At 35.4% G+C, this 27,855-nt stretch overlaps 1 protein-coding gene across 1 annotated transcript in view; it reads right to left on the minus strand.

The window, feature by feature from the left end:
- Positions 1–94: 94 nt before the first annotated feature.
- NAALADL2 (N-acetylated alpha-linked acidic dipeptidase like 2) overlaps positions 95–27,855 on the minus strand; it is a 291,771-nt gene continuing 264,010 nt past the window's right edge. Inside the window, exons 12-14 of the mRNA XM_010716883.3 lie at positions 24,257–24,350; positions 20,531–20,738; positions 95–9,588 (exon numbers count right to left, since the gene is read on the minus strand). Coding sequence (XP_010715185.1) covers positions 9,390–9,588; positions 20,531–20,738; positions 24,257–24,350 — 501 coding nt within the window. The 3' untranslated portion in view covers positions 95–9,389. The remainder of the gene's footprint in view (positions 9,589–20,530; positions 20,739–24,256; positions 24,351–27,855) is intronic.

Raw genomic sequence — 27,855 nt, forward strand, 5'->3', positions numbered from 1 at the left:
TACAGCAAAGAATATTTGACTTTAATTATGTTTTAGGTGATGCTGACTTGCTCAGATCTATCAGTAGGAATGGAAAATCAGATTCTTACACAAGTTGATGAACAGCTGACTTTTATTTTCATGGCACATTTACATGGCTTAAAGAAAACATATTGTGATTGTTTCACAGATTAGTCTTTGACATTCCATGAGATATTGTAGTCAGAGCCACAGTATGTACAGAGCTAATGTACCAAACCAGATTTACATTCTCGCCATTATTAAAAACATCTGAAAGGTATCAATTTTATTTTTAATCTGGTGAACAAACCAGCAATTAAAAAAAAAAACAACAAAACAACTATACAAAATTGAAATAAAATATGAAAATACACATTCATTTACAATGACACTATTACATTATACCTCTCAAGTGCTTCATGAGTAAAGAAAAGACAAAGTTCTCCTATATGGAAGGGCTGCTCTGAAAGTCATGCCTCCTATTTTATTTTGTTGACTCATGATGTCTAGAGTTGGTGGTATGGCAGGAAAGGTTGAATATTCCCAACAATATTCTATTCCATTTTGTTGCTGTGAGACAGATGGCAGCAGAGGGGCAGACTGAAAACGGTGTCCGACATGAAAGTGTGTATGAAGCAAAGGTGTGACACTGAATTACTCCATGTGGGAAAAATGGCACCCATTGCCATTCACTGACACTTGCTGAACATTTATGGAGATGAAATACTGGGAGGTGAGTAGTGCATTTCAGCAGTGATGACAGCAGGTCACCTCCACTGTAGCAGATTTTTATAAGTGCAGCATGCAGGCTCTTGTTTACTGCTGGTAAAAATGGTGGTGACTATGCTGAAAAACAACATTTTGTAGCTGAGAATTTGCTCCAAGAAATAGTTATTGTGCTCTCTCTGTATTGGTTGCTGTTTTCCTTGGAAACAAACAGGAGGCATTACTTTCAAAGCAACCTATGTACTCTTAGCAAAGCACGGAATTCTTATTTTCATGAGATATCTACTTTATGATTTCAGGACCTCTGATCTACAGGAAAAAACTGATCATCTGAATTTCATATAATCTTGACATTTCATCAAGATTTTCAGAACTAATTGGTCTCTTTCTTCAAATAGCATTCAAAGCTGTTTTTTTCTTTCTTCCCATGTGTTTGTTTTTTGTATTTCTCATGCTGAATGTTTGGGAGTTTGATCCAAAGTATCTATTTTTGAAAATTGTGATTCTCAGAAACATACAGGGCCAATTTCTTTACACTTGAAAGACCAATTATCAGAATATCAGGGCTAGCTATCTACCAACATCTAAAAAGTGGGTAATTCCAAGTTTACCTGTCAGATCCCAGTTTCTGAGGTTCTGTCTAGCTATATTTTTCTTCCTTATGCTTCTCCTTCTTCCAAGTTTCTATTATACTTTAATGCCCTGGGATCCATGTTACCAAATCAGCAGCTTGAGAGGCATATGTTACAGCTCACTGACAGAACGAATTAAAAAAAAAAAGCAAAAACAACAAAAAAGCAAATGATTATAATTCCAAATCATTCAGTGCAATGTACACTATACAAATCTTCATATTCCAGTTCAATTTCTAACAAAAATGCAACTATGGAAAAAAAAAAGTCTAATTCACAACCACTTTCAAAAAATGTCTATCATTGAATTCCAGCCCACAGCGCCTTCTGTACAAACACTGTCACAAACTGCAAAAAAATCATATTCATAGCACAAGTAAAATGTACTTCTTAATCAAAGTACATACAATCTACTTACATTAATAGTTAACGTTACCTTTTCATTATGCTATGTTATAAATGTACAGTTCATACTAAGTACCTTAGTGTTGCAAATAGACTGTTTTATTCAGACTTGACATTTTATAATGCATTATACAAATCACCTTTCATTGCACATTTCCGCATAGTATGATATTTATTGGTTCCCAGAAATCGCTGCATCAAGATTATATTACTGTGTGTTCAAAAAAACTAGTTACTTAATATTCTGAATTGACTAGCTATCAGTTGTGGTACTGTGATTTTACTACATGAAAATTTGGATGTAGATAGAATGAAGTCATCATTCAGGCATCCCACATGCTGTGTCAAAGATAACACAAGTTGACAGCAGCTCCCTTGAATACAAAAGGCAGAAATGCTTCCATATTCCATCTGATTAGTTAAAATCTGTAAGGTGTTATGCGACATAAAAATAACAGTTCATACTGAGACTAACACGATCACTGATAAGAGCATTTGAGCATTAATCCTCAAAAGTACAGCAATGAGCAAACACAACTAGGTATGAATGCAATGCTAATATCTGGCCTTAGGCAGAAGAATATTACTTGGTAGACCTGTACTAAACCCTCCAGACTATCTGTTTAAAATATCTTCACTAACATATATCTCACTGCATGCAAATAGTTAAAACACTCCCACATGAAGTGTTGCTTGAATTCATTATATATTCATTATATATCTGCTGGATATGGAATTATATTTATTTTCCATTTATTTCAGAATACCAAACCATAATATATGTGATAAGGGTATGCTGCACATTGGCTTGCATAAACTGCAAATGGAAAGCAAAGAGAATTTGTATTCATCTTATCTGCTTTAAGTATAAAATATTAAGTACCTCCTTACTTCTCTAGTGCATTCATTGATTACAAGCTATTGAGAACAGGAAATAAGATTACATGAAAAAAACAACAGTGTTCCACTACATTTCTTCAGAATCTTCTGTACACAGACTGAAAACTCCAAAAATCCTGGAAGTACTTGCAGAGTACCTTATTGAACTTTTTAAGGACAGTGGGGAACAGCATCCTGACCTTGGCCAGACTTATCCATCCTACTTCAGAATCATTCAGATCAGTACCAGGACTGTACTACATATAAAAGCTGATTGGGGATACAAGGGTCCCATTACAAACTGTGGGAGCACACTGATAACTCGAACAACACCTGTATTAAGAGTTTGTAGCTGGTGCTAAGAGAACTGAGTGTTACAGTGCCGCAGCACCAGTGTGCTCCAACTAGAACAATTTCAAATGAGGGAAAATTAGCAGGTCAATGCAGTATTATCATACAACCGTATTTGTTCTCTTTAGTGCCTGAGAGCCTAATATTGCCTACTTCCACCGCCACGTGGCAATAGCAGCCACCCAAGCATGTTGTATCACATAAATTCACAGCTCAGTAAATGACTTTCTTTCAAGATCTATGCTTTAAAATACCACTTGTAATTGTATCAAATAATCCATGAGTGATCAGACAGGAAGACCTTGCATTGTCTTAAGACATGGAAGCTTTCCATAAACACTAGAGACAGCAGGCATTTAGAAGAAAAATAAAGAGCAAGACTTCATTTTCAAAGGCGTCTTGGAAAATAAATCAGAGATAAGTAGCTTAAACAAAACCAAATAATCTTTTTTAACAAAACAGATTAGGCTGACAACTAACTATATACTGCATTTTCATAGCAAAAGTTGTTCCACACCCACACTCTGATTAAATTTCTCACTGTAAGCCCTTGTATTAATTCCAATCTGTGAAGCTCATATGAGAACGTGTACATTAATCCACACTGACATTTATAATAACTATTCAGTTAATGCTAAATTATAATACATCACTTGCATGTACACATTTATATACTGCCCTGAGGGTTTATTTTAATCCACCAAGAGACTCCCCAGATTCTCCTTAATATAGTAATCAACACTGAGAGATTCAATCAGAATAGACTAAAAACAACATTCTGGTATTACAACTTTGGGGAAATTCCACAGATAGTAGCCAAATCTTGCTGACCTTACTCATGAAGAACCGAACCCTAGTAAGTGGTCATGTTAAAGTCAGTCCTGCTGAAAGAAACAGACTATGCCAGTATGACTGAATGGAAACAAACTTCCAGTAAATCTCAATCTACAAGTGTACATATTCTCCACTTATGATGAGTGTGTAGACATGATAAGGGATAATGGGATTAAAATTAAGAAAAAACAATGTTGGGTCTGATGGCACCATTGTTTTAGAAAATATACAGTCCAGTTCAGACACTTGTAAATAATTTGTTACTGATCTGCTTTCTCCATGAGTCTTCATTATTTTTAGGCACTTCCTTGGGTAAAGTGTCCAAATTCAAGTACATTTTTGTGCATATGGCTTGAGTCTTTGCCATCCATAATCATTTAAAATACTGAAATAAAGGAGCCAAGTTTTGCTTCTGCTCTAACCATCTTTTCTTTCTCATATATTTAAACATACACCTTTTGTATGTAGCCATTATTTAAGGAAAGTGGTGTGCACATGGCCAGAAAATAATCACATGCTGTCAGACTACCCTGTTTTATTTTGCCAGGAGCTAGTACCACCTCTGGTTAAGATTCTCTACCATTTTTTAATATTCATTCAACTTTAAAAAATTTATATCAAAACTTTCAAGATTACTTTCTGCCTACATTGGTACTTCTGAGGAAATTTCCTGCAGAAATGATCCAGAAGCTAAGATATTTTTTTTTGCCTACTTCCATTCAAAGAGTTACAACTGAAAAATTGCAGTTTGTGCATACTCAATAGACACTACTTTGAATTTAACAGATGATATCTCCTTATATTTATCCATTTGGGTTTTACCAGGACTTTTGGCTTTCCAGCACTTTCAGTACAGTAAGCTGTATTAGGAATTAGAATCAAAACTTACTAAACCAGGTGAGCAAATCTTCTACCACTCTTTGTAACTTTCCACTGAACACATGCACAATGGGCACAGAAGCTGAACTGATTCCAACACAGAATCAGGTCTAGATGTGGTGAGACAAAGGACAGAGGGACAAATACCTCACTGATACAGGAAAGTCAGCAAAAAAATCAGGGATCTGACATAATAGGAAAACTGAAATGATTGACATACAATCCTATATCTGTATTAATAGGCAAGTCATATTTACCATAAAAACAACCTTTAATAGACAGTTACTAGTTATTTTTTCTCTATTTCTGAAATCTCTACTTGCCATACTAGAATCTCTATCCCAAGTTTTATGGACTCAGAGCTCCATCAGAAGACACTTTCCTATGTTCTGAGCATTTGCAATGCTTTATAAGGCTAACTGCACTCAAAATCTGGGTCTCCCACATCTTAATATGAGATTTGTTTCCTATCGGTCACCTTTCTCAAAATGGCAGAATATCAATAAAATGCTGGAGAGCCAAAGGGAATGAACACCTTCCACTCTATACTCGTTTCCTGAGATAGAGTTCATAACATTTGTCACAGGTATCCCTTTCTGGGTAACACAGATAACAGCTTACCACATAAGGCTTTTGAGAAACATTTTAACTGCTCCCTTGAAAATGCAGACCCAGATTTAACTGCATTTGTTGCATTTAATAGCTTTTAAAGCTAGAATGACCCATGCAATTACTTTGCCTGTCGTTCTACATAACACAAAATACAGAATTGCACTGAGCTCCTGAAGTTTGGTTAACATAGACACATTCATAGAGTACAGCTGCCCATTTGCTCTCTGCATTTTCTTCCTGCATTTTCTAATGCATCTTTGGTTCTCAGCGAGTCTCTTAATGTGTACAGAAACCCTGTGACTGGGAACCAGGCACTGTGAAGATGTCAGAGAATAAAAAAACTAGTCTCTACAACTTCAAAATAATCCTTGTCTTGAAGTACAAATTTCCTTATATACCTTCCTTATATAGTTTCTTCATATACTTTCCTTTGCCAAGAGTTGACTGAAATGACGGTTATTCTTTGAATGTATGTTTAATTAACTTATTAATAATTTAACAACTAAGAAATACTGGGAGAGATTTGGAGAAACCATAACTATGGAAGAAAAAAACATTTTCTTATTATGAGGGTGACCATGCACTGGAACCCACTGTCCAGAAAAGTGATAGAATCTCCATACTTGGAGATATTCCCAAGAGCACTAGACATAATCCCTTCCTGAGAAAGCAGCTCTAGGTGACACTGCATGAGCAAGAGACTAGATGTAGACTAGATGACCATCAGAGATCCCTTCTGTGATATCTGGGAGATTGAGCCTTTCCCTATCTACTGCTTCAGGAACTGAGGTCAGCTAAGAGCACCCTTTTATACTTCCCGACTGAAATACTTTCTAAAAGGTAAGTGAAGCAGTGCAAGCTAATTTTTGCACATAGTTATTATTTACATTGGTGTTTATGCAGATGCATCATATCACTGCAAGTAAATCAGTATTTCTACAATGTTTTCAAGATACAATGCATTTGCATATTTGTGTGTTTGCATATTTGCACAGACAGCGTATATCAAAATAGCCTTGTTTTTCCTGGATGATAAAAGCAATTCACTGCCTTTTCTAAGGTTAGTACTCAAAATTCAGCTCCCATGTACTTATTATTCATCTGAGTTGATTATACTTTAGTTTCTTTATGTACTCGCTAAAATATGCACTAATAAAATCTTATTAGACTTTTATTATCAACTATCTTAACATACAAACGTTGCAAGTTGCAAGGATTTTCTGGTCTCTGAGAGTATGACTTTAGATTACCTAGCAATCAATTCATTTGTTATACTGTCTCCAGCAGTTGATGCTTTTGGAAAAGTAACAGATTTTCACTATCATTCAGGCAATTTGCAAACATTCTGTAGCCTTTAAAGGCATTCAATTCATTTCAAAACAATACAGGAGTGAATCCAGTCTGGGTAAGCTACTATGATTCACTAAAATCTTCTCTTAACTGATATTCCACAGCAGGAAAATTCTGTTAGAAATAATCCAGATACTTAGGATCTTAGCTTGCAATAAATGCTTTGAAGTAAAAAAGTAGGATTTAAAAATCAGTGGGAGGATATGGCTCAAAAATGCCTTTTTCAAAATTATATTGATGCAAATATTATCACTGAGCACTCGCATGTAATCTGAACATTTGAAATAAAAGCCTCAAGATCTAGCAGTGTGAGATTGCATTGACATCAATGCATTTTAGTCCTTGAGTAGTTCATCTGATTCATCTCTATAACAAGAACATGTGATTGTCTCTAGAATGGACAGGTATTTATAGTAGCAGTGCCTCATGTGGTGGAGCACATTGAAGTCTGCTATTTCTAAAGTTGTTATAGAAGAACATTAGTGAGAAAACAAAATAAATGTTTTAGTGAAGAATTACATGGTTGAGAAATCATACATGAGAGATACTCTTCCCAACAGATTTCACTGATTTTGCATGAGTATGCTTCAGGATACACTAGAGGAAGTCTTGTTGGGCTAGACAGGAAGCAGTTATTAAATTCACCTGGCAGAGTTAAAGGAAGTGATAATCTCCATTTTTGGTTTCTTATTGGCACCTGACTCTATATCATTTAAGACCACAGATGACTCCACAACGAGTCACCACTGTAAAGAAAATGTTACTAAGCACACTGTTAGAAGAGTTGCCTCTATTAGAAAACATAGTTCAATTTTGGTGCATGTAATACATCCCCAAACACTACCACAAAATAAACATGCAAGTCAGATGTAGCTACTCCAACCATTCAAATATTGCTGTAATTAAAATTTCTAAACAAAAGGATAGACAAGCCTTGGAACATCATAATAAACGTTACTCTTCAGAGGTCAAACGCTCTTTGCAGTAAACGCATTAGCAAAAGAATAATCATAAACTCTTGCTTATCAGATGCCAAGTAAAATGAGGAGATAATACCTAAGTTCAAGTATACTGACTGTTGCTGAAAATATTCTCATTTCAGTTGTGGCTGTACAACTGCATAGCCCCACCTCTGCTCAGAACAGGTATGCTTTTAACAACGTTTCAGTAACTTGCAAAGAAATGTAGAAACAACACAAGTGTATGTACCTTACCCTAGGATGCTGCTAACAGAGGCCCATTTGCCAACATCTTTGGGAAAACAGAAACACAGATCTGTAAACAACTCTCATTTTTCACTATGTGAACATACATTATAAACGCGTTATTTTCATAAGCTTTCATACTTTCATCAAATTGTGCACTTTGAAATTTTCCTGAAGGCGTTTCTTTACATTCACATAGATACTTGAAATGTTCTTCTAATGTTTCCATGGGAAATTGGGTAACAATACATTTAATGTTTCCAACAAATAAATTATACTTTAATTCTAAGAATCTATATAAAATTAAAATTTTTAAGCTCTTCCCAGAATCATTTGAAATTGTAAAATTCTAAACCCAATAGGGTTTAACAACCTGAAGCGTTTATATTATTAAGACTTGCAATTCTTAAGGGAATGTCATCCCCTTAGAGGTTTAGGACACCGAACCCCCTCATCCTTTCATTCAGATTAGTTCAAGCTAAAAGATTGAACAGATTACAGCATCTGCTTGACTTCAGAGGTGAATTCCTGGTTCTGTGGCAGAGAATGATTTTTTTTTTTTTCTTTCTGACAACAATCCAGGTCCTATATATGCTGGGCAGTACTGATTCAGCATGGAATAGCAAGAATGGCCAAGTGGTGGAAGATCTAAAATGTTCCCAGAAGTTCATTTATTTTCATTTACTGTTCCCTGAAAATTTAGGGAGACCTTGATGAGCAACATAAAAGCTTACAAGGCCTGTAGACCTTGGACTAAGCAGCTCTTTTATTGAATATAAAGATTCAAAATATTTCTGCATACATTTAACTACTAATGCAAGCTTTTCAAATTATTTGGAATCATCACATAAATTCTCTCTCTGAGAATTAGTAAACAATTCTGTTTCATTCAGAGATGGGATAATCAAAGTTTATCTGTGTTCTCAGAATTGAGGTATTTATTGTTCCACAGGAGCAAAGATGTTGGATTACACTGATAAGCAAGTGTGGAGCATTTCCAGATTAACTTCCATGCTGCATACCCCAGGAAATGCCACATCCTTCAATTACTTACTCTGAGAGGAGTAAAGAAGTTGTTGAGTTTGCTGGAGAAGTTAAGAAACACAACAGTATACTTAAGTCATTCCTCTGACAGAATAGGAAAGCTCACCTGGGCATTCTTCTGGGGTGCCTCAGAACCAGGTCTTCAGTGTATCACAGAATATGCGTGGTACTTTGCAAGATTGAGCTCTTTAGTCATAAAAATATACTTTACATATAAAAATACAGCAGACGTCCTTCCAAAAATCACTGTTATTCCCTCCCCTTGTTTTATACATTCAGAAACAGACAGTTGAGATATACTGTAAACAGTGCAAAAGACTGTCTTCTGTTTATAAAAACACACATCGCATTACATTTAAGCGCCAACTGAAAGAAAAGTTGAGAAAGGTTTTATCCTCAGAGAAATTCTGGTCCAAGTCGAACTTTTGTTTAGTGAGTTGTAAACAAATGTCTTGGAATGCAGAGAATTCTCTCATTTCTTTCCAGCTAAGGTAGTCTCAAAAACATCAAGTCCTGCTTTGAAGTAAACCTGAGCTGAACTGATGCTGTTCAGCACCTCTGACAAGGCTGCTTGAATGGTCTCATTTGACTGATGTAGTTTGCAGTGCTCCAGTGCCTCTAGCAGTACTGAGAACTGGCTTGTCCTTTCATCTAGCCTGTAAAGAATATTTCTAAAAGAGAACAATGGAGAATGTAAACTTTTTGCTCAAAACAATTGTCAGAAATCATCAAGAATCCCTGCAAGTATCAGTCACATGTTACAGATGGTACATGCTACGTACTAAAGCTGACCCATGGCAGACTGAAAGACAATTGCATATTTATTAGGCTTTGTAAACTGCATCAGTCCATTGATCTATGTGTAAATATGATGAAACATTCACAAAGTCTGTGAAAGAAATCTCAAATTCCTCTTTGGCCTTTGAAAATTTCATCAATATCTTGAGCTTATGCCCATCACAACCCTCACAAAGAATTTCATGTCTCAGCTGGACTCCACTTAGTCTTCTCTAAAAATAAGTTTAGTCATTACTTTTGACTGTAGGCATTGAACTTTTTTTCCTATCTGCTCCTGTTATTTATTTCATATTTCAGAGGTGAAATTGCAGCTGTACTGAAAAAAATGGTAAAACTCTCGTTGTCTCCAGCCAGCACCATTAGATCATCCTTTGTGGCATCAGAACAAGAACAATCCGTCACATACTTGAGGAAAGAAATAAGTGGGATACACAGGTAAATCCCACGAGACAAAATCTGTTTTTTTTTTTTTTTTTCCCTATAATATCATCTGCAAGACTTCTCTAATGGTTCATTTGAAAATACATGGAAAGGTGTTGCCCAAATCCTTGGAAGATTACCTGTATGATGTGCTGAAGGCTCATTATACAAAGCTAGTCATTGATTTCAGTGAGACACTTTGAAACAGGCTATAAATATTATCTAAAAGCAGGTGTGATCATTATCCTAATTAAAGGAACATGTAAATATCATAAATCTCCACGCAGGGGCTCTTTTGATTGTAAACAGAAGTGAGTGAAATTTGTAACAGGAAAGCTACAAGTACTCCGGTGCCTCATCACCTTATCCTTAACCACAAGGCAGGGGTTCAGGGCAGCAGAGAAGTTGTTTCTCTGAATGAAACCAGAAATAAATCAGGACAATTTAGATAATCCATTAGTAACCTAATTGCATGACAGGACAGGTCCAATGGTAACTCCAAATTAGTAATAAAACTGCTAACCACCTACAAGACAGATGACCACAAAACTGCATCTTATTACTATAAGTCATTTAATTGCCAGTCTACAAGGAAGAATGGTGATGACACCACAGAACAGCTACAATCTTCTGCCATGTTTTTCAGACTGAAAAGGTGCTTTGAGTGAAAGGCAATGTTTTTCAAAGACTGAAAGTTATATTACGGATTGTCCTTAAAGCTTCTCTGTGATACAGTAAATGAAAACTGTTTATGCTGAGAACTATAAATATTCTTGGTTGGTTTTTAAGGATAGGCTGTGCTGTGGAAAATACTATAGTTTTCAAAGTGGGGATTGATTTTGCTCCCTCTGAAATCAATTCAGGGACTCCTGCTGAGATCAGTGCATGCAAAGTCAGGCTTTTGAAGAACTCTCCTCTGTCATATCCACAGTTCACAGACAGACAGAAGCCTGTTCACAGCCCCTCAATGCCCTTGAACAGCAATGGCAATGGTAGAGACAATCTTTATTTACATTACTTTCTACTCTCAGGAGGTTTCAGCGAGTCCTAGCTGGTGCCTGGTAGCTGGGCGGGTTTTAGGTAGGACTCTGCTCCCAATACTTAGAACACTGGCATCTTGATCTATATCTCTCTATTCCTTGGTAGGCTGTAATGTCAACTAATAAAAACATCATAGGCCAACAAACCACTAGCAGAACAACACTTACAAGACTTCTAGGAATCAGACTCTAAAGAGGATGATTTGAAGGCTGGAACTTTGGGAACTGCAAAGAAAATATTTGAGGTGAATAGAAACTGGTCTTTTACTTTCATATCTTCAAATGTGCGGCAAACAAGGCACATAAGTTAAAAAAAAAAAGATGATTTATGTTGAAATTAAAGGATGTTGAAACAGTTTAATTCTACTGCTGGGATTCCAATAGCAGGTGGTCCACTGCAAAAGACAAACATTCACAACCCATCTCACCTGATTACAGTGCAAATCAGCATCCAATGAGAAAAACGGAGTAATTAGATGAATGAATGAGACAAACAGTCTGTTATCATAGTTTAAAAGAATATCTTAACTGTTGCAACAGTAATATGACCTAAGTATAGCAGATTGCATAGCATGATATAATCTATTTTTTATGTATGTAAATACTTTATAATAATAAGTAACATTATACAATACCTGTTTTCTTCAGATTTTCTACAAGAGACTATCAAAAGGATCTCATATTTTCCAATTATTTATCTTTTCTTGACAACTAAATCGCCCTTATTGTTGTATTAAATGATTTCTGCCTTTACACATGTACGTGAGAATCAACTTCTATAATTCTATTTTTTATCTCTGTGCAGATTTCATCAAATGGGATAAAAAAAAAAAACCACAGGTAGTCTGGCCTGTAGAAGCCAGAAAAGTGTTTTCATTAAAAAAATTACATAAAAACTAAAACTCAGCTACTACTTCGGCAGAAGGTGTTGTGTGACCACAACATGCATAACGATCCCAAGACACTTTCATTTATACCATGCAATTACTTAAATACTCTTTAATACAAATTAGTTTTGTAGCCTACATCTTTAAAACAATGATTCCAGCCTTTAGCCTATTTGCTTACGTATCTACCTTCATCTTCAACTCTTTTGATCCTATACATGTAATTCTCAGTCAGCCTGACCCACGCAAAATAAGAAAACAGAAAAGTGCAGTATCTTACTGATGACACTAATAAAATTACAACACACATCACTCATCTTAATGGGCTTGTTTCAACGACACATCACAGTGACCTGGAAAGTATAACACTGAAGTAGGAAACCTTATTAATAACTTCAGGTCATTTAAAGAGGTAAAATATCTCCATACAAATGAATCAGCCACAGTAAACTAAAGCAAAGAAGCTTATAAAATTGATTCTCAATGAACCTTATCTACTAACTTTTATGAGACCTTTGCAGGCCTAGGAACATACATTATTGATTGAAATAGTGCTGGTATTTGTTGTCACAAATAGGAATGTAATGTCACCCTTACTAAAGTAAAATGAATTTGAAAAATTCTTGAATGATAACACTAAATAATATAATGACTTTAACACAACTCAAAGTAATTTGGAAATTATATTAGAACAATTGGCCAGTAAAGACTAAACCAGCTTACAACATTAATCTCGATGTGAAAAAGGATTGTTCAGCTTACAATAAAGGTTTGCATGTAGGTGATGTACAACATATATGTTGAGTTATTCAGGTATATTTACACAAAGATGCTTCTATGTGTAAATATAGATCAAAGAGTTAAAGTTTGACATTTTGGAAAGAAATTATTAAATTATTAGTACTCAACAGCATGCACATGACCAGAGTAGATGGGGATGTGACAGTCAACCTTTTAAGGAAACACAGCAGTAAATGTCAGTGTATTCCTTCACTGTCCTCAGTCTCTAAAAACTCAGCATGTCATATTTAAGGATTCATTATTTGTAATTTGTCAATAATTTTTGTTTGCTACACAGCCTATCCTTTCTTAAGGGCCTTTAATTACCTTCTTTTAGTGCTCTCATTTATAAGGCTTACATTTTTTTATAGGTATATCTTACAGAAAGATATATTGAAATCATATACTCTCAAAGTCGAGTATCTGCCAGAAGGATATGTATTTTCATAGTATCAGCAGCCAATAAACCATAGGTAATCTGGGCATCAGACTGGACACTAATCAAAGGAAAGGCATTTCAAAGGCATCGTCATGTAACAACAGCAAACCAGAAACACTCTATCCCTGCCAGATAGAAATTTATCTTGCGTTAAGAGACTGGATGGACACCACTAATCGAGGCAATTATGGCAAAGGGGATCTGGTCAGTATACATTTAATAAAATCCTGATGGGATGCGGGACTGTAAGGAGATAATTATTCAAATTCTGAATCCGTTTCTGAGAGGTCAGATTATTACAGGCTGTGTTGAAAAACAAAATCCTGATTTTGGCAGCTCTTTGCAGCATCTCGAGACTTTGGATTGATTGCTTGCCAAATAAACAAAGGAAAAAAAAAAGAAGGCAAACTGTAATGATAGCTGGTTATTTTTTATTTTCCTACAGTTATCCTTGATTACAACACTTTTTTAAAGGTAATGGATGTATTGTTATAAAACATCATCTCTTACTGAATGATTGCTAAAGCTTAATGCAATCTAGCTTAAATTTCATCTTGTTGCAACCTGCAAGACTCAGATCCTTGTCAGAACCTTCAGTGGACTAATAAGCCTTATTCCAAGGGCTGAGCATCAACTTTATCTTTCACTCAGTTTTCCCACTCTTGAAAATCTGCTCAGTTTCCCTAAGTTATTTATTACTTATGTTGGAGTAAATAAGATCTGTCAGTAGAAGAATCATTTCTACAAATTCAGCAGTTCAGAACAATTTCACAGAATGGAAATGGAAAGATAAAGAAGCATTAGGATGCAACTGTACTTCAGAAGTTGCAAGCCATTATTTATCACAGCTAAAGAGTATTCCTTTAATTAATCAGGCATGATTTTCTCTAGGGTTTTACAGAAATTGAGTCAGTCTAGAAATATCTGAAAAAGCCACACAAACACTATTAGATTTTTCTGCCATAAAGTATGCATCCTTTATATGCAACTCCACATACACGTAAAAAATCGTTCAATATTTTTTCTGTAATTTCTTAGAACAAGGACCTGCATATTTATACCTCACAGTGAGGTATGCATTAAACTGTAGTTTAAGGAGTTATTTACTGGCAAGAACTGGTTGGAGATGCACTTCACTAAATTTCAAATAATGCAGCTGTTGGTAACAAATATAAGCATGTTGTTCCTTGATTTAAGCTACCCTTGATTTTTAAATGAAGGAAACATACGCTGAATAATTTGGAAGAAACTATTTTTCTTTTAAGGATGTCTTAATCTGTAATATTCAAATTCAAAGCAGATGTGCTACTATTTCTAAGAACTTGAGGGAAGTGAATTAATAAAATTATTTCCAAATAGCTTGCAGCTGATGATCTGAAGGCTTCGTAGATATTTATACAGAAGCTGTGTAAAACATCCGATTCCTATGGAGGAATAGCATTTATAAACAAAGCTGCAAGAAGTAGTGTCCAATGCTTGTGGCGTTAAACTGATCTGACCTCAATTTCCAGCTCTCATTCTCATCCTGACTAGCTTTATCATCTTAAGCAGCCATACCATAAAGCCTGTGAGACTATTGTCAAAATCAGAAAGGTCTTTATGGTAAGAGTTATTATTAGATAAATAATTAACGATACCATAAAGTGTCCTTTAAAGTAATGACCAAAGTTATATATCTATTACATTCCACAGCATATATACACAATATTTACAGTTTCAAAATCACCATTAAGATAATTTTCCCATTAAAGATCTCACCACTGAATTTCTAAGTGCTGTGGCCTAGTTAATACCCTTTGGGAGGGACTATTACATATTAACTACTTCCCCAATGAATTCTGCTTATTTTTATACTACATTTAAGAAACATTCCAGACTAATATTTCACACGTACCCTTGTGGTTCTTATCTGTCATGACCAAACTGTAGAACCATATATTTCTTGGAACTAAGAAATGTTACTGATGCCTAAGAATCATTCCTAAGAATAAAATAATGTTTAAATATTGAGTTGCCATTGAACGTAATAAAATCTAAATCTAATATTTGTTATACAACTTCATGAATTCATGGCCTATTTTGCTCTAATCAAATATTCTTGGTCTATTTGGTAACAGTGGAAACTAAATGGAAACTGTATTGTAATGAGACAACTTGCTTGCAATTGGTATGATACATCTGCACGGATCTCCCTGAAAAGCCTTCTGTGAGAGGATTTCTGCAGGCAGCAGAAAAAACAGTGCGAATTGGGCTAAAAATCTAATAAGGTCGTGCATCCAAGTAAATGTAATTATAACAAAAAGACACAGATTTATTACAAGGTGAAGTTTATGCACTTTTGAGGGTAGCATGACAAATACTATGTCTTGGATGAAGTTTTGTTTTCACGGCCACCAACACTCTATTATGTCACATATAATACAAACTGTTTCAGAAATATAATGGGTCCAATGCAAACTGCAGTTCTAGAAGTGTGAAAATTGATCTAGTTGAAAAAATGGAAGAAAATTCACAAGAAGCTATAAATAATGGTATATACACACAAGTCTGCCATTCATTTCAGGGAAATGAGAAAGCTGGTTTTCAGCCATGATATAATCTCTATTCATAGTGGTTTTCCACTTTTGCAGGTACAATGAAAATATTTTCTTGTTCTCTGTTTACATGAGCTTTTAAGTCAATCATAATTACATCTCTGAAGATGTCTAATTCAGTATTACTTTATGCAGCAAATGGTCATAAAATAGTAAAACATACAAGACAATAAATATAGTCGTTGATTGTGGTCATTGTGCACACACTTGATTCTTATGGAGAAACCATTTAAATTGCCACTCAGATCAGGTGTTTTGAGTATGCATTGTACTGACTTTATTCTGCCTTCTCAGCATTAAGAAAGGGCATAATTCAGCATGACTATCAGTCATGAGAAAAATCATAACCTCAGCAGGAATTTTTAAGAGCACTATCAAATAAGTAACCAGTACTGATCTATGCTAGGATAAATGCATTGCTCCACACACAGATGAAAGTTAAGGAGTTGGTATCCCAGTGGAAGAAATTAGAGATTCTATTTGACCCAGTGAACCAATTACCACAGCTCCATCACCATTAAATCACAGGGGCTGGGAAGGGACAGGTCAGGATCCTTCCCAAAGTTATGAATAAAATACTTTATTTCCTTCTCTATCCATGCTGCACCCCACAGTCACTAGTTGCCGTCAGTTAAAAGCAGCAACTCTTTGTGAAGCTAAGTTTAACTTTTTCTATGCTTAATATATGAACTCATCATCTCTAACTTAAACAGAAAAACTGATTTGACTGCACAAATACTGCAGAGTTTCAAGGAAGAAGGTAAAAAAAGAAGTAAGAATTTTTAAGTACAAAAAGTACATTTTGTCAAATGTCTGTTTGAGAGAAAGGAACCAAACAAGTGGTCAGAAAATGCAAATGAGCAGGAGGAAATGAAAGGAAAAGAGGACCACGCTGCAGATAATCAATGGCAAAACTAAAACAAGTGAATAAAAAAGTAACTATGGTATGAGTTTCTAGAAGACTGGAAGTGAAGCATAGGAATGTAAAATTCATAGAGTAAGAAACAGAAAAACTGCAGTAGTTTGTTTTGCTTTACTGCACAATAAATACTGGAGTGGCATGAAATTACCTACAATGCAGATTACCTTTCTGTGCGTTGCTAAAAGCATCCGTGCTATTCTGTTACTGTGGTATTGCTAGTATCAGTGCTTTTGGTGTTCATAGAGAGATGCAAAAACATGGCACAAGACTTTCAGAATGTAAGAGTTGATTTGGTGACGCACAACAGACAAAGATGTTCATGAAAGAGACAAAGAGAAAACATCTCCCTAATGACAATATCAGACAAGCTAAGCTGCTTTCATTCCCACGAAATTGCCCCAGGTCTTTGCTTCAATCTGTACTTATTTATGACTGAAGTACCCTTCCTCAACACATTTTTAAAAATTATTTCTAATTCTGCCAAAATTTGTTGATAAGACTAAAATATTTTGATGAAAGCTGCAGTTGCATACTTCCCTCTTGAATGGAAACAGAATACCATGGGAAGAGTACAGTACAGTCAAATTTTCATGAAGTTCAGCTAGAAAAGGAAAATCATTTACACTTGCATTATACCAAACGACCTGGTGATGTCAGTCCTCGTTACTTAAATTTAGTCAGAGCATCCTAATATAATTATCCATGATTTGAATTATGCTAGTAACCATAATAATATTACTGCTCGTTATAGATGAATAATGCATCAAATATTACTGTATGACAGTGATGGGAATGAGGAATTCTATACAAACACAGTATACATGGTACATATATACAGCAAGAAGCGACCACAGCTATGGCAGTGAGAGAACAAAATACAAAGAAGATATGAGAAAGATGTATTAGCTCCCTCTAGTTGACAGGCACAAGTAGGTTTCAACACATCTACTGTTATAAAGCAAAAATCCACTTTTTTTTGTTCAACTTCTAGAACAGCCAAACAGCATAGATCCAGAGAGTTGTGAATTAGGACAAACACAAGCCTAAAAATGATGCCTAAACTTCAGCAAATTTGTCAAGTACTTTGATTGAGGTTGAGAATATGAGTCCAAATGGGTATACAGGAAGCAATCATTTTTTCATGAAGAATACGTACTTTACTGTGCACACACATTCTTCCTTCAGAACGCTATAAATTACAGTATTTATGGAATCTTAATGATCTAAACACAGTTGGAGCCTGAAGGTCAAGGCTGCAAACTGCATCCTAAATTTCTGTTTACAGATGAAGCATAGTATTTATTGCTGCAGTGCTTGTGCTGCTATAGTTAAAGGGCTGCCAGCATCTCCATTATAAACCCCTATTTCAGGGCTTTATAACTTGCCCATCCATTTTCCCACTGGCATGAAACATGGCATATGAGGTCCTGGCTATGAGACTGATTTTTTATTTTGTTTTCTTTACCAAATTACAAAAAGTAAAGTATGAAGCTATAAAAGCAAAAAAGTACATTTTTTCCCCAAATATTCCTAGTGTATGTGTGATACTATTCAATAATAGCTTCATAATACAAAACACTTTTGTATGACTGCATCAATTAGTAGATAGACTTTCACTCTAAACAGGGAAAAATAAGCCAAATACAGACATACTGTTAGATAATTATTATTATTATTATTTTTTTCTCAAAAGAAAGTATACCAATGATTTTGGAGATCAGGAAAGGAATTCAGAAGTCTACCACTGCCCCTGATTCTGTTTGCATTAAATTTAAGCCTACACTATGATCATATACCTTTTTAACAGTACAAATAATGCTTTTTTAAATTTATTTTTAAAGTATCAAAATGATGGTACATAAGGTATATATTACTTAATGTACTACATATAAGGTTAAGTCAAATAGTTCAGAATAAAGCCACAGGCAATGCTTGCCCACAGACTCTGAAGTAACCTTATCATCTGCTATTAAATCTTGTATCACATTTAATGAAATCAGGAGAGGAAACTTTCACCTCCACCACATCTACTTTGCCAGTGTAAGTACTGCACTCTGTGCTAAGGGCTGCTGTGAGCAGGAAGGTGAAAAACTTAATTTACTTTATACCTGTATATCTAGCAATTACGTCTTGCTGAATAACAAGCATTAATACTGCAAGCACTGCAAGAATTTAAACATTATAAGACCTCAGAAATTCCTCTCATTGGAATCCTAAGTTTTGGTATACTTTTTTCTTTTTTTAAAAATCAGGATAAATTCATACACAGGGACAGATTCAGTGATCTATTGCTGTGTTGCAACATGGATGTTATATTCAGAATTTGTATAGTTTCTCTGCTACATCAAACCAGTTCAAACAAGAAAGACACCAGTGCTAAACCTGGAATATTATTCTTTGTTCAGTAACATTTCACTGTATTTCTTCATATTACGAATGCAGTCATGGCAGAAATTAAGTAAACTAGTTCCTCCCCACACATCATTATTATATTTTCTTTATTATAGCTCTGAGGATCTTATTCACTGACATTGCAGAGTTCACCATAACTACCTTGTCTTTCCATTTTGGTATTGTTAAAAGACGACTGCATTTGTTTTATGCCATTCTTAATGCTTGGTAGAATCTCTTCCTCCTGATGCCGTATCTTTTTGCTTTTCCCCCAAAGTCTGCTTCTAACATCTGTCTAGCTTGTGCCCACTTGAAACAGTCACTTACACCAATTTAAACAAGGTATTTGACAATTTTTCCCATCAGATGCAACAAAGTATTGTTTTATTACCTCAGTTAGCTCTGTCTGTAAGTACATTTGTATTCTCACATAACACAGATCCCTCAATTCCTTCCGTGTAATGGTTCCTCTGGTCTGTCCCCTGTATGTATATGTATGCTAGTTGATTACAGAGCTCTTTTTTGGGTATGCCAATCATTTCACTCTAAAGTCAAACCTGGGTATGGTTTTAGGGACAGTTCTGCCAGGTGATACCCCCAATAGAAAGAATGTATGAGTCATTGCTGCAGATCCTTTAAATCTACCCTATGTGCCTTTGTTCTATAGCCTAGGCTATGCAAAACATATACATGGGGCCAAGGAATCTGTGGGTCAGTGATACAGATCTGCAGACCTTCTTAAAAAGTAACAAGCATAAGATAGAATGATGATGATATTTTAAGATGATCTCGACTAGTGCAGCTGAATACATGTTAGAGAAAAAAATCTAACAAGAGATGGGATGCTATGAATGGTGACTAAGGCTCTATCACTCACTCTGGCGTGTTGTCTCCAATTGGTTGAAAATCAGACAAGGGCTATGTAATTAAATATGTTAAATAATGCTGCACAGGATCTTGTATAATTCTGAATCTTCAATGAACTACACAAGTTTTAAATAAAATATAAGTGGAGATTGTAAAGCACTATAAGACTTCAAAATATTTTCCATTTTTAAAAGCTTACTGTACCAACTAATGCAAGTATCTGTCACGCTGCCTGAGTTGCCATCACAAGTACATCTTGTTAGCAGCGATGTCATGACTGAAATGCTACTGTGTTGCATTCTAATGACCTCTTGCAACGTAATGAATTTATGTTTTCTGCAGAAAATATGAGATAAAAAAACCTGAATCTTGGATACTCATTGCAATTTCTTTTAGAAGGGAATGACAGTTCTGAAAAACAAGCAGGGTAAGATTAGCATTTTAGGTCAAACAAGGAACATGTAAAACATCCTACCTGTAAAGTCCTGGAGGAGCTTGCTGAACCAGGAAGCTTTTCTCCAGGCTTTGCAGCACATCGTTGAGCATCCTGACTCTGATGGGAGCTCTCTCCCTAGGGTCATTAGCTGGGCGCATCTCATCTGATTGGAACAATTCTGCAGTGTCTCTCAGGCGTGATGCCACTGCAAGCAATTGAGAAGCATCTACTTCTTCACCTAGGAACACTACAAGAAAGACAGTTGCCAGTGTTTCTGTTAACATCATTTAGAACTCTTGCTCATAAATTAAAAATAACAATTGAGTTAGATCCCGAGCCTCCTTTCCCTCTTAAGAATTATGTAACGGTCCAAGGAAAGCCACAGATCATTGTCCATATGCTCTGATCTGCTTTTCAAAGAGGATCGATATGGACTGTGATATTCTAAGATCTCATAAACTATGAGTTTGTAACCTACCACTCAAAAACCAGCCATGAAGGAAGCAATGTTTAACTGTCAGTATCAGTAAAGTTGCCTTCTGAGACCATATTCATTCCATGCCACTGGATGCTACTGCTCTCAAGTACGAAAGAGGGGCTTGTGCTTACATTCCATATTGACGGCTATATAAAAGAATATAATTTATAGAGTTTCATTAAATTTCTTTCAACATTTCAAAATCCGTGGCTTAACAACACTTTTCATGTACAGGTTTGGTACCCTTCTCATTGAGTCTGGAGGAATATAAATTAGGCCAATACCCCAAAAAACTATTCTCCAAGCATATGAACTTTGTGTTGGAATATTTTGCAAAATATCTGTATCCTCAGTTTTCAAATCATAGGCAAATCTCCTGCACAGCTGAAGACCTTGCAGGCACTGCATACCTCACCTTCAGACTTGCATCATTATGGAAAGGTTTAAATCCATTGTTAAAAGTAATGCTTCGGTTTTGACCGAGCACTTCATACTCTAATATACTCTACGTTTATACTCTATAATATTTATAATATTATTCTGAATATGATATAAATGATTGTAAACACTAGCTATGTCTTCAACAGGGAGGGATAGATAAAGGCAAAATACATCATTCCGTATTTGGAAATTAATCCATTCAGACCACACTTCCAAACAAAGAAAACGCAATAAATGCTCATACTGCTTCTCCATAGTATTCATTTTGTCCCTAAACCAGCTACATTTCCTTCAGTTTCAGTGAAAAGCACAGATCACATCACACTTTAAACCAGAAAGCATTATAAAACAAACACTTCAGTTTGTGGTCAGAAAGAACTACAGACACTGCATTACGGGCATTAGGGGTTTATATCGCAACACACTAGACTTCAATACCAAAGGAAACTCTGATTTATGCTTTGCTAAAGTTGAAAAGCTGGGATTGGAAGGGCAAATGATTTCCAAATAAACTAACTAATAACAACTTAAAACACTCTGTGATGATTCTACAGATAAAAGAAGAAAATGGAAGCATTTCTTCTCTCAAGAGAAAACAATGACATTATATTTGTATTCTTTGTCCTTATCTCTCCAGTATGAATCATGATGAATCATCTGAGGTAGGTGTTTAGTTCTTAAATAAATAAAATTGCAAGCAAAGGAAAGCAACTCAAGAATATAAATTATGTTCTCAATCAGTGAATTATACTGCTGAGCTTTATTGCACTTGCTAAATGTAACTGGATTTTATTCAGTAATAGGTTACATCAAATATATATATATATATATATAACTATTGTTATTTTACAGATTCTGAGCATAGTAACCTTTCCTTGTGAAAGCACCTGCTCTAATGAAAAGCAGTGAGAGTGATTTAACATTTTAAAATTGTGTTTGTGCCCCCTAGGACCAATGTGCTTTCCTAGGAAGAATAGGAACAGATAGAACATCACGCAAGGCATGACACACTCCATGCACGTGAACATGTGTTTGCACGTAAGAGGGGAAATTGCTTCAGGTTTTGATTAGATTGAACATTCAGGATTGGCTATACTGTGGTGCATTAACGAGAAAGATTTTTCATGCTGTGCCAAATTGGATGATCAGATCTGGCAGTAGAAAATCTGAAAGCTTTGTAGAAATTATGCTAAAGGGGGCAGAAACATAAATCCAAGGACATTCTCAGTGCAACAAATATGTTGCCATCAGCTTTGATTTTCCTACCATGACTGCTGCTGCCCAAGCAAACTAATCTGCCGTTTCTACTACAAGTCTCTTTTCAAAGAGACATTAAAAAGGCATGTTGTGACATTTTATTATGCACATCAACACACAGGAAATTATCAATGGTTTTGCGCAGAACTGCTGAACCAAATATGGAGTACTGATACAGAATAGATGCCCATCCTTCTATTTCAGTACCAAATGCTTTCTTCATGGAAAGTGCATTTTTGCATCATTTTCTGATGTAAGGCTTACCAGTATTGATATGTAATATCCTTGAAAAGGACACTGAAGTATATCATAGCAAAAAAAGGTATTTCTGTCATACTTATAGATAAGCGTTGCCTTTTTAGTTACACTAGGAGTCAAGAATAATGGGTGGGAATAATAGAGGAAACTTTCTGAACATTACAGGTATATGGAGTGAGCAATACTGAAGAGTATCCTAAATGATCAGGGAAATATGGTCAAGCAGGTAGAATGTTCCCAAGCTGAAGACTAGTAGATAGCTGTAGGCAATGAGTGTGAAGTCATCAAATAAATGACAGAGAGATGTTTCTGTACTGATTTTTCTAAGGACAGGAGTACAGAAGGATGTTTTGAAATGTATGAGTTGAGCCAGGCCTGTGGAAAGTTATGCAGACTTTCCTGGAAATAGCTTATCAAAAAACAGATTATTTTTTAACTCCTGCTAGCACTACACTATTATCATCACAAGTATTTCAGCTGCTGTAACATCTGTAAAAAATCCATTCTGAGGAGAAGAAAGGACCTAACTGATCAGAAGAAACAGGCAACTGACAGCTACAGAGCTTTACATCACAGCTTTTGCCTCCCTATACGTCAAAACAGGAAATCTCACCCACAATATTAGTAATGGATCCACCATCTTGATGGAGAAATTTCATACCAAAGCATTTGTCCTACACCCAGAAAATAGTGCCAAGCAGTCAATTATATCTGCATCTACCAATTAATTCTGCTTCCTTTAAGCCCAGGAACTTTTTGTACCTCTAACCCCAGCCCATTGTCTGAAACACACCAAGATCATTCAGCTTCAAATGCAGAGCTTCCAGGGAACCTGCTTTAGCAGGGGGAGGAACTGAATGATTTCCAGAGACCCCTTCCAACGGTTCCACAATTTGGTGATATGCACTGGTAAATGATCGTGCTTTGTCATGGCTGAGAAAATAGTTAGCATGACCCACTGAGAAGGGGAGCTGTGGCAGTAATCAAACAAGGAAGATGACAGCTAAAATTTCAGAGACAAATAGCAATGGGATCAGAAGCCCTCTCTAGCATGTACTGAATGCAGTCTTGAAGGGAATTAAAATCAAGGAGTTCAGTCACAGTGGTTATCTTTGACAATTAGGAGATTTTAACACAATTATTATTTAACTGACACAGTAACATCAGAAGAAATATAAACAATTTATAGCTTTATTTACCAACAGAAAGTATTATATAATGATACTATTTAACTAGTAAAATCACAGGCTATAATTCAAGTGGAAATGGAAAATCTGTATCGGGGACTGGATGACGCCTTTTTTCTCTAACATTCCTCTAAGAAGAATTACCTCTCAGACTGTTCTGAACTTCCAGAGCGATGTCGAGGGCATTAAACGGCAAAACTGGTTCATTGGCGATTTGCAAAGTGGCATGTCCTGAAAACTGAAAAATACAAAAAAATACACACAAAATTGTCAAATAGTTTTTAACAATTTTAATAGCCCGCACTTCTTCTGAATCAAACACATTTTGATTACATTTGATCTTCAAGAAAAAAATGATTAATATCCCACAGGCACATCCCTGTGAAAAGGAAAAAAACCAAAAAATAGACCATTGTCTTTCTATTACAAAGTGAAAACATAGAAAGGGATTATAAGTCATGAACCCATTAATTATGCCCAGTATTTTTCTTTAGGACTAGAACGTTACAGTAGCCTCTGCATTGCTTTAGTTCTGCTTTGTTTTCAAATAAAACATCTCAACTTCCTATAAATAAGAATGAGGTTTGTTGTTTTAGTTCTCTAGTTTTAAATCATCAGATTTTAAGAGTTTACTTACAAAAAAAAAAAAGAAGAAAACAAAACACAAAACACAAACATTAAGGAGCTTCAGATTGTCTAGAAAACACACAGCTAGAAGAGGTAAGTAACAACTTGATACACAGAGATGTACAATTACCAAACTGGATTTTCTCAGTATCTTAGAGAAAGAAATTCCCAAATAGTGAAAGGGAACTCAGTCCACCTTGGAATAGATACTAGCATGTCATGAAACTCAATGCTCTGAATGCTTCTTTTCAGCAGTTTCAGAGACAAGGCCAAGGACCGACTGTTTTTTCACTTACAGAAGACGTACTCTAGCTCAAGGCTTAGACATGATACAGAGGCTATGTCTAGAAATGTGTCTTTCTGATGGACTATACTTAGCCTGTGATTAAACAGAGCATTCTGATCTCTAGGCTGCCAAGTCCATCACTGTTTGTGGCAGCTATAAAAACGCTCTGACAAAACCATGCAAGAAACTTTCATTCATCTCTTTCGTACCTTGATATTGCAAAAAGAATAAAAACAACTGTAAGGCTGTGCTTTAAAATGGAATGATGGCTGCAGGTGATGGTGATCCTGCTGGTGATCCTGTTGGTAAAAATGTGGACTGAAGAAATCATATTGTTCAATGCTTCCCCAGGTGTTGAGGGGTTAAAATAATATCTGTCCCTCAAAAGCAATATGATAGCAGCTATGCTGAAAGTAGCATTTTAATTCTACAATAAAACCAAGTAGGAAAAGACAACAATCCTCAATAACATTGAAAACAATAGTACAGCAATTGAAGAGGAGAAGTCTCTTCCTGGAAAGTGGATGAAAACGGTAATATCATGAAGACAAGTTTCCTGGAGAAAGATTAATAGAACTCCAGCAACAATTCTAAGAGAGCATTTAGGAAATAGTTTCTGATCTGGCCACAGACTGAACTGGATACAGAGACTGAAGGAGCACGCTGCATATCAGACTCCAGCCTACGTCGGAGCCGAGGCTTACTTTGGAGCTACTGAGATTTACCTCTAGGAAATAAAATACTGCCAAAGTCACGTAGAAGAAAAGTAGGAAGTAATATTATGTCAGGATATTATCAGGAGAAGTAAAGAACAAGTTCATATCATCCAGCCATAAGCAACTGCAAACATCTGTTTCTATATGTCCAAATGCCATGTAAAATCCTTTTGTCCTGCATCAAACTTCAAGGCACAACTGCCTACAACACCAACAACCTGTGAGTTGCTATAGAAAAGAAATTATGACAAAGAAATACCATCCCATTAAAGAAAAGGCATTCTATATCAAGCCCAAACCCACTGAATTCTAAATTTTGCCATATGAGTAAACACTGAAATCCTTCCACGACACCCTTTTCTATTTCTTCCAAGTAATTTTATTTTGCTTTTTGATTACAGAAGACTCCAGTTTTCTCTTTGCAGTTCAAATGCAATTCTACACAAAATTATCATGACTAACCAAAGCATTCTGGAAACTTTATTACTCTGCAAGCAATGCTGCAGACATTTGTGTGATAGTAAATAGATAACAGTGGTGTTTATTAAATCATGCACTTTTGGGGCTAATACAGAAGTAATAATCAATCACACAAGGGAAAACTCAGAGCATTGGTTTGAACAGAGTAAGTAATAATTCTGCACAAGCATATATCAAATTCACATAATGCACCAAGACAAGAAAGGCCACTGATTTCTTATTTATAGTCTTATTTTTGGATATACCGTTCCCCTGAGTACAACACAGAATATACACAGAAAATAAAGATAAGCTTCTGACCCCTTTTCCCCACTGAGAAATGGTTCAGACTGACTATTGAATTATTAAATGCAAGAATAACTTAGTAAAGAATAAATGCAACTACTTTCTCATAAACTGAAATAGTAGAGCAGCATGATTTATTCCATTCCCATACTGAACTGGTTATAACACTAATGAACACTTCTCAGTAACATTTATACATAATGCACATACAGCACACATGATTGATGTAACATATGCACAGTCATCTAGACTAAAGAAACAAATACTAGTTCAGATGCTAATTGAATCTGAAACTCTTTTCTTTTACAATTTAAAATGAAAAAATAATGAATAACTTTGCTACCACACTTGATTTTGGCAAAGACAATCTTCAGTAAACTAAAAGGCATTTAACAAATTTCCAATTACTTTCAAGATAAATATAAGTATCAAAAACACAATGATAATGGTACTTACATGGTATATTGCAAAATAAATCTGAATATTCAAAAGAGGTTTATAACTATGAACCACACAAGGTAACATTTTTCAAGATCTTTTACCTTACAGTATAAGAATCTTTATTGGAAGCAAATAAAAGTCAGTTCTATCCCCAAAAGACAGCACAACCATAAAATAGCAACTGGATTAAATACAGGATGTGTTCATCTATGTAAATAAGAAACATCCTTTATCTTGTTTGCTTTTTCACATTGCAAATAGAAAAACGACCTAAAATTGGAGGAGGAGGGGGACACTTTCATCACAGTTTTTTTTTTTTTTTTTTTTTTTTACGGTAAATCTGCATGCTATTATTGACATGTCTTACATCTTTACATCTTAACTGCTGTCCATTTTAGATGGACAACGCAGGGATGACAATGTTTTCCATCCTATCATATATGCTCATGGACAAGGAAAGGGCATGTAAAGACATTGTGCTGTTTAGGGTGGTGAATAACAGCATGCCATAACTACTATTTAACCCTGTTTTCCTTCTTTTTTTATTCTTTTAAAGGTAATTAAACACTTTAACATTTGGGATAGGTTGTTGCATCATCTAATCTCAGGAGTACATCTCTCTGCACCAAGAACTCCCTTTCCACTTTCCACTTTTAGTGACCAGCACAGTGATCTGTTGAGATCCAATGGCATTAACCCAAACATCAACAACAGTTTCAGTCTTCAAATGTGTGCAAATAAGGAATAAATCTCTGCATGCATTAGATCCCCTCTCAAAATCCCAACAATAGCAATCTCAAACATTAAAATAATCACTCAAACATTAAAATAATCAGCCTTCTTATCCTGCAAAATTAAATTTGATAATATGGGTATATTTCCCAAATTTACTTTCTGCTGTTTTTTTT

Source organism: Meleagris gallopavo, chromosome 11, assembly GCF_000146605.3.
Source record: "Meleagris gallopavo isolate NT-WF06-2002-E0010 breed Aviagen turkey brand Nicholas breeding stock chromosome 11, Turkey_5.1, whole genome shotgun sequence".
Classification (NCBI taxonomy): domain Eukaryota; kingdom Metazoa; phylum Chordata; class Aves; order Galliformes; family Phasianidae; genus Meleagris; species Meleagris gallopavo.